Raw genomic sequence first — 8,760 nt, 5'->3', positions numbered from 1 at the left:
AACTCTATCACAGAGCAAAATTTCTGTTCTTTGATCGTTTGGGAGAAGTGTGCGGGGTGGAAAATAACAGTTTTCGGCATTGAGAAATATTGTTTTAACTTAGAGAATATTGTAATGTCGGGATTAATATCGTTAACGATGCGGCGTCTTCCCCGCGACCTACTTAAGCTGGGAATACAGGCAGCGCGTAGTCAAGAAGTAAGAAGTTTTTTTTTAAATATTTATGAATATCTATAGGATGCGTCAAAACAGCGGGTGTGGTAACATGTAGTGAGACCAGTTCGAAGTGAAAGCAAAGTATTTGGAAATGACAATTATGTAACGTAAAGAAAACTTAATCGAAAGCGAATAGAAGTTTGCAAACTGTCAATTTGTGCATGAAAATGCTTACTGATGCTCGTGACGATATGGCTCTATTGTGCAATCAACTTCTTTGCGTAGACTTTAGACAAACCTTTTTTATCACTTTTAGGTTAGCGCATCATGTCTAATACGTCAGTTTTCAAGATCGGCAGTAGGGGGACAAAATCATTGCCCTACTGGAAATGAATCCTTACCGCCTGTATTCTCCTCGTCGCAACGGTAGGTCTTAAAAATCGGTTTTGATATTTTTGGTAATAATTAGCAAAGTTTCTACAGAACTATACTTTCTTTTGGCGGTCAAGGATTCCATACAACCAGTAATTTGTGGGCAATAGAAACAATAAAAACGCCACCGTTTCCTGAATCAGTAGCCGAAGGCGATGTTAAGTGAGTAATATTTATAAACACTTTGCAAAATTTTAAATAATTAATATCGTTATTACCAAACTCAGGAATATGTATTCAATGGATGATAGCATGCAAGCTTCATTGTTAAAATGTTTAACTTATAATAGGGAAATTAATTGCAGTTAAAAAAAAAAACCTCCCATTTGCCTGTATTCCCTTGAAAGTTGTACTGAGGAGATGGTCCCATATTTTAGTCTTTTAAATCATTATGAAATCCCTTGATGTACAGGACATTATGATAAAGCAATTTTTCTTCATTCTGATGACCCATCTAAATGTAGATGGTTTAAAACAAAAAAAAAAAAGAAACCAACCATTAGTTAAAACTGAAGAAATCTGTACAATTTAAATTTAACTCATACTCTATAAGATAGTCTGGAAATTCAACAAAAGAGTAAAAAATAGATTTTTTCAAACGTTTTTAATGTTGTCTTATTTGAACTTCCTAAATATATTGAATATTGGGGCTCAAGGCCACAGGAAAATCAGACACAAATGTTTAGATTTTTATAGGTTTTAGTTGCCGATATTTCAACTTCATTCGGTCAAACATTGCAAGATGTTCCTGAGGATGAGTTCAGAGTTGGAAGTCGAAATTTCGACAACAAAAACGAATGCAAAATCTTGAAATTTGTGTTTTATTTTCATGTGGCCTTGAGCTCGAAAAATGTGCAATATTGCTTAACACTAACGGCCAATAAATAATAAGATAAAATGCTAAATCTGGGTTTCTATTATTATTTAATATAAACTTTATAGATTGGGCTGTTATTGAAACAGGGGACCCAAAATAATTTTTGTGTATTTGGCGAATATGAAGTTGTGAGGCTAGCGGGGATTAGCAGAATATGTAACGTATGTCCAGGTGTATATGTATATATGTATGAATATGCGATCATTTTGCACAAGCGCAATAACAAGCGATAAGAAATTTTTGTTACGTCATCAGACTGTACCTAGCGTAAAAGTTCGTTTTTCTTATCTGCAATCGGATCACGACCAGAAAAAGATGACAAAACGAAAATACCAGAACGGAACTTAATTTGCCCTCCTGCTTAGGGTTTAGAAAATGTTTTAGTCCAAGTTTGCATATTTTTAACATACCACAAAAAATGAGGAGAAAAGCAATTAGTCGGATTTTTTTTTTACTGGATCACTTTGGACCATGTCAACCGTTTTCGAAAATCTTTTTTTTCGAAAAGGTGGTACCTCAAAGCTGGTCCCATACTTATTTTGTATAGTTCCGATTATTGGATCATGAAGAAAACTAACTGTTCTCCTATATTTTCATGAGTATATGATATCAGTTCTTTCTTTTTCAAATTAATTTCCTATATATCTTAGTCCTTTCACTTTTATGTGGGTAAAATTACCGTTCAACTTTTTTATATTTATCAACGAACTATTAGAAAATGCTAACATATATGAGTTGGACGAATATAAAATAACATTATTTTTAAGATTTACTGTCAAGGTTGGCGACTACGTGGCTCAAGATCAAGTTGTTATGGAGGTCGAGACCGACAAAACGGCAATGCCAGTGCCTGCGCCATTTGGTGGTATCATTCGCGAAATTTTAGTGGAAGATGGTAGTACAGTGAAGGCAGGTCAGGATCTTTTCAAATTAGAGAAAGCCGAAGGTACTCCAACTGCTCCGGCAGCTGCTGTTACATCACCATTAAAACCAGCTTCACCAACACCTGCTGCTGCAGCACCGCCAAAAGCCGCTGTTCCTTCTACGCCACCACCGGCTGCTAGACCCCCACCACCACCTCAAGCACCTAGAACAGTTCCGCCACCGCCGCCACCAAAACCTGCAGCCGCTGCTGGACAAATTCCGGTTGCTTCTGTTCCACCTGTACAAGCTGCTCCACAAGTAAAGGTGCCACCAGCTGATTATTCCCGTCAAATTACCGGGACCCGTACCGAACAGCGCGTAAAAATGAATCGTATGCGTCAAAAGATTGCCGCGCGTTTAAAAGATGCTCAGAACACCAACGCCATGTTGACCACGTTCAACGAAGTCGATATGAGGTGAGAATTTTAAAAACTGTCTTATTAATTTTTAGCTTAGGTAATAAATCGATGTGTTGCCACATTGTTATATAGGATAAACTTTGATATAATGCACTTCTGATCGGGTAAAACTGGGTTGGGTATAGGGGAGTTAGAGGACGGTAACCACATGCTAAAAGTCAAAACCCCAGAGTTGTGAAAAATGCACAAATTTTTTTATGCTTAGTATTTTAATGGTAATGTAAAAAATTAATGCATTAACTTTTGATATTTAATGTAACTGAGTACCAACTGTATATACTGAAGCATAGGAAATGGGCTATATTAATAATTGGGAAACTTATATGAACCTGAAGAATCTTTTAATTCAAAAACTTTTTTCCAACAATTTTCTGCATCTAATGAAGAATCAATATGAATATTCTTATGATCGAACAATAGTGCAACAAATTTCTGATTTAAATATAGACACAAAGAAAGGCAAAAAACAATTAATGTATATAAAATTAAACAAAAACCAAATAAAATAAGCAATGTACACACATACGGTATCGGTCATATCTATAGCACACCATTTCAAAGTGATATTGTGTGCCACTTATGTTTATTTATTTATTTTTAAGAATTTTCAATTAAAATACAGTTCATTCTCAGACAAACCCCATAAAAACCCAATTGTAACAATTTGTAGAAAGGTACAAAAAAGTGCAACAAATTTTCACCTAAATTTCCAACTTTTTTCTCGGAAGTGTAAGAATTTTTTTGAGTGCACAGTTTTTTAGCACCTTCAATTTTAGTTTGATAATGTGCAAGTTTCAAGTGGCTAAAAGTTACCGTTGATTTTTTAGAATTTTTTTCGCCAAAGGTGTTGCGGATTTCTTCCATATACAAATAAATTGAGTTTATTCATTATATGGATTGGTGCTCGTATGTATGTACATACATATGTATATGCATGTGTGTGCACCAATCTATTAATATCGTTGAATTATTTTAATATCTATTGCAAAATTAAATACAGACAAGACTAAAATTAGAAAATAAATAATAAAAAAAAAACTTTTTAACGCTTTTATAAATGGACTAAAAAGTAGAAAATAATAATTCTCAGTCCCATAGAGTTTGTTTTAATAATATCCCAACGGTTTTTACCCTCCATTCCCGCCCATCCGCACGAGGGGCGCAGTCCGCATGACGTACGGAACCAGTATTTTCAATTTTTGCGCCGAGTCACGATAGGCAGGAGTTTGTTAAGTGTCGAGATCTAAAACTGTTCAGCTACAGAACTAAATTCATCAGCCGATTTTATGTCTTTATTTTAATGATTCATTTATTGAGAGAGGACAGTATCGATTTCTTAATGCTGAATAGCGGATCTGATATATCAAACGCCCTGGAATGAGAGTTAAAATCCTGGCATAAGCAACGGAGTGGGTCGTGCAATTCAAAATTAGTTTTACAAGCTTTCAGAAATAGGGGGCAAAAGTGTCTGGATACCCGGGAGGGAACATTAAGGCTAACTTCGCCAAGAAGAAGCGGACTTGAAATTGAGCCTGTTAGTAATTTAACTATAAAAATTGTATCAAGAAAATGCCTACGACTGGAAAGTGTAGGAAGATTAATAAGTTTTAATCGGCTCGTATAAGGTGGAAGGTTGTATTGAGAATCCCAACGGAAATTTCTTAAAGCAAAAAGTAGGAATTGTTTCTATCTTGTCTGAGAAAATTTGATACCTTGGTTTCCATAACTTTTGATTTTGAAATTTTAGCACAAGTCATTATAAACAATTTATGAGATTGAAAATGAAAAGCGTGGGGCGCATGTAATAGACCAGAAGTGATATGAAGGGTAATATATGTATGTATGTGGATATTTGAACAACGACCACTTAAAATCGATCTCAAATTTGTACTTTCTCTGTAGAAATTTAAGGTCTATGTTATGTAGTTTGACTATTGTCAATTAAATCTAATGCTTCGTATTGCATGCGCCCCATGCTTTTCATTTTCAATCTCATAAGTGGTTTATAATGACTTGTGCTAAAATTTCAAAATCAAAAGTTATTAAAACAAATTCTATTGGACTGAGAATTATTATTTTCTACTTTTTAGCCCATTTATAAAAGCGTTGTTTATTAAAAAGGTTTTATTTTATTTTATTTATTCTTTCGTTTATTCATTTGTACTCTATTATACTAAAATTTAATGAACTATAAAACTGCTTTATATTTTTTCTTTTAATTCTGGGGGCCAGTTCCTGTTCTGTGAAAACATTTTTCATCGCTTCACACAAAAATATGATTCTGTTTTCAAATATAAAAAAATTAATTTGTCAAAATTTTTTCACTCTGACAACTTTTTTTCACAAAGTTTTGTGGCTGTGAAAAAGAAAAGTTGGGCGTGTTTTTCAAACCCATCGAAGAATATCATTCTCTCTTTTTTAACTTTTAATTTTTATTTATTGAATATGTCCTGCCTAAGAGCCTAACAATAAGTTTTCGAATCTTAATCTATTCACTTAGTTTACATCCCCTAGTTGGGATGAGTATTTTCTTAACTGGCCCTAAGAAAAGATTACGACTGGGCTGGTAAGTCATTCCTACGTAGCTGTTGTTGTTGTAGCAGCATACAAATTCCCCAAAGACTTTTTGGGGAGTGTTGCTGGAGTGACAGTCCTTGGCCAGATATAAATCTGGGTCGTTCCGGTTACGTTGTTACGGTTGTTATTGTAGCAGCATACAAATTCCTACGTAGTCTTGAGGTCCTGTTGACACGCAATAAAGATCTTGCTAAATGATTTGGGTGCACTAAAAGCTTCGATACATATTTCGTCTTCTGTTGTTCTATTTCGGTTTGTACTTATAGTATTCTCAGGTCGCGGTGAATGTTCTCATTTTACATTGCGCATGACGAAGGATTTCGATGTTGCCGCTGCTTGAGTTTACCCATAACTCACATCCATAGGTCCTTTTAGCCAGTATGTGGTTTCGCCAAGTAACTCGCCTCTCCTAGGTAAGTGACATGATTGCTTTGTGGTATTTGTACGTTGTTCAAAGACAAGGACGGACAGTTACTCTTATTCAGTGTAAATGTAACTTGCTTACATTTTGGCTCGTTAACCTTTATTCGCCAGTTTGCGACTCAATTGGCAACAGCTTCCATATGATTGCCTAGGAGCGCAGTTGCTTGTAGAGGACACCTGGAGCGACTGATTATGGCAGTGTCATCGGCAAAAGTGGACACTATCAGGCGGTCGTTTGTAGGAATATCCGCGGTGTATAAGACATACAGCATCGGGCCAAGGACACTGCCTTGTGGCACTCCAGCTTCGATTGCATGGGCTTCAGAGATGGTGGTGTAACATCGAACTGCAAACTTTCGATTATAAAAGTATGCCTTAAGCAGTTTGTGTGTGCTTTGTGGGAGTAGCATCTGTATTTTATACATAAGACCGTCTAGCCAGACGCAATCAAATGGCTGGGCGACGTCAACAAATATTGCAGCGCAATATTCCCTCTTTTCAAACGTTCGGATTTCGGTTGTTATGCGATTTACTTGCTCGATTGTTCCATGTTTTTCCTGAAGCCAAATTGTCTTAAACTCACAATAATTTACCAAATAATTACTTGCTAGATGTTAGCCTTTAATGATCGAGAATCGCTTAAAATGATATAACGAAAAGATAAAGTGAAAAAATTAAATTTTCACTGATCATGTTGAAATAAAAACAAGGTGACATCAGAAAATGTTTTTGTACTATTGGTCGACCCTCAAACTCCGGTCATGTATTCCCCTTACTACTTTATTAAAATCGTAGTACTGGGGTGACAATAAATCAGTAATTAATTATTATTAAATTAATAAAACATAGAAAAGTAATTATTATACATTAGGGCGGCATGCGATAATTTTTATTAAACATTATTTATTATTATTTAAACATTTATTTATAATTTGGTAAAGCACTAAACAACTTTTGGAATCAAACACGTTTTGGTATGTGTTGATCCCTACTTATCCATTTTATATTCCCTCTTATCGGCTTGGAAATAATGCTTCAGGCGAGAATTGAAAGCTAAAAGGGAACTTGATGAACAAAAGACAACCACCATTTATCGCTCGTTCCCACGACAGTCGGGTCTACGTAACCGGAACGACCCAGATTTATATCTGGCCAAGGACTGTCACTCCAGCAACACTCCCCAAAATCTCTTTGGGGAATTTGTATGCTGTTACAACAACAACACCCATTTATCGCTGAATATTTTCAGTTATATTGAATGTTTTAAGTGCATATTTTTCAGTTTTAGATGTTTATTAATAGCTCATGTTTTTCGAATTAATAATGCATTGAAATGTATTGATAATAGATAAATGCGATTTCCAACTGCACTATGGTCCATTTTACAATTTCTTTGGCAAAAATTTATTACAGCTAAATATGTACATATATGATTTTTAATTATAATTACTACGTCGTTTGTGTTTAAAAATTTTATGCGGAAATACATCCTGCATGTGAAAAATTTTTCTTTACTGTTTCTGGCAAATCAACCAGCTCGGATTTTTTAAGTATCGTTGCCATGACCTCTGCCACAATATATTTTGGCCCCATTCACGTCATGAAATATTTTTTCCAACACCTTTAACTTTTCGACGATAATTCGTCCACCCGTGTAAATGTTTGGTCTTGGGACCGAAGACCGTCGAGGTGGAGTTTTCGAATGATGTAACCACCCAGATGCCCAACCGCGTCTTCATGGTATTGGTCCATATCATCATCCATTTCATCTACGTCAACTACCGCATTGCAGCTGTCCGCTTCAGAAAGATATCCCCTAATTGTGGATGATGGGATACTCTGAAGCCCTAGCCATTCGGTGTCGTCCATTGACACGTTGACACTTCGCCTCAAAAACTCCGTACTTCGTGCTGTAATGTAAACAAAGGTAGAAGATAACGATTTATACATGTTTTAATAATAATTGAAACTCACCAAATAAATATTTCCGCAGCCTGTATTTAAATTGCATTGGGCTGGGATTGTCATGAAGGCTATCGCTCTCATTGCACCAAAGAAGTGCTCCACTACATCCTGGTTGAGTCGGTAAGTGACATAATGGAACAAACCTTTTAACCTTCAAACTCGGTTGTTGAATCACCTAACAATAAGGTGGCACAATGTAGAGCTGGTTGAACAAAGTGAAAGTTTTATAGAGATGTATGAATTTTGTTCACAACATACATACTTACAAATCGCCATGTTAAATCATACACCAATACGGTGGCTCAATCCAGCAAGAGCAACAAACTTGGTTGTTGATTAACCTAGCAATAAGGTGGCACAAAGTAGCAGGAACCGACTTCCAACTTGCTGTTGGGATGTTGAATCTCCAGGCACTATGGTGATATGTTGCACCAGGAACAGAACAGTGTACAGCTGGTTGAGGACAAACAAAACATTTAATAGAAAATTTAGAAATTATATGCACGTACATACATACTTACAAATCGCAATGTTGAATTTCAAACCAATTCGGTGGTACGTTGCAGCAGGAACAGCAACAAGGCGCCTTTTGAATGCCCTTTAATCTTTATTTGGGGCTAGTTAAGGAAAAAGTATTACTTTACCTAAAAATATCGAAAATATATATATTTTTTTGGGGTTTGGATTAGTGGCCAGTTCCTAAGATTTAGGACCGTATATTACAGGTTGTTCCTCCGTGAATTTTATCTTCTGACTGGTGTAATTAAACTTCAGAGCGTATTATCGATTATGCTGGGACACGTTTGACGGTTTGTTACAACGATTGCACTGGGCGTGCCGAAGTTGGCTTGAAACGCTTGTAGTCAAGGTGCGGCTTGTATACGGCGGATTGACGCGCCAACCAGCAGATTGATAAGGTTTGAGCGAGGTGGAAACGGTACAAATAACTTAAGGACGAGCACACTTAAAAGTTAAACATTCTAAAAA

General features: G+C 35.9%; 1 protein-coding gene across 1 annotated transcript in view; it reads left to right on the top strand.

The window, feature by feature from the left end:
- The window catches only part of LOC118747431 (dihydrolipoyllysine-residue succinyltransferase component of 2-oxoglutarate dehydrogenase complex, mitochondrial), a 128,241-nt gene continuing 119,481 nt past the window's right edge, over window positions 1–8,760 (top strand). The window contains exons 1-4 of the mRNA XM_036481480.1: window positions 1–198; window positions 473–582; window positions 640–750; window positions 2,233–2,805. Of these exons, the coding sequence (XP_036337373.1) occupies window positions 115–198; window positions 473–582; window positions 640–750; window positions 2,233–2,805 (878 nt within the window). The 5' untranslated portion in view covers window positions 1–114. The remainder of the gene's footprint in view (window positions 199–472; window positions 583–639; window positions 751–2,232; window positions 2,806–8,760) is intronic.

This window comes from Rhagoletis pomonella, unplaced genomic scaffold, assembly GCF_013731165.1.
Source record: "Rhagoletis pomonella isolate Grant_MI unplaced genomic scaffold, Rhpom_1.0 Rhpom_scaffold_00001, whole genome shotgun sequence".
NCBI lineage: Eukaryota > Metazoa > Arthropoda > Insecta > Diptera > Tephritidae > Rhagoletis > Rhagoletis pomonella.
The sequence above is the reverse complement of the archived record's forward strand: the minus strand, read 5'-3'. Positions and strand labels throughout refer to the sequence as shown.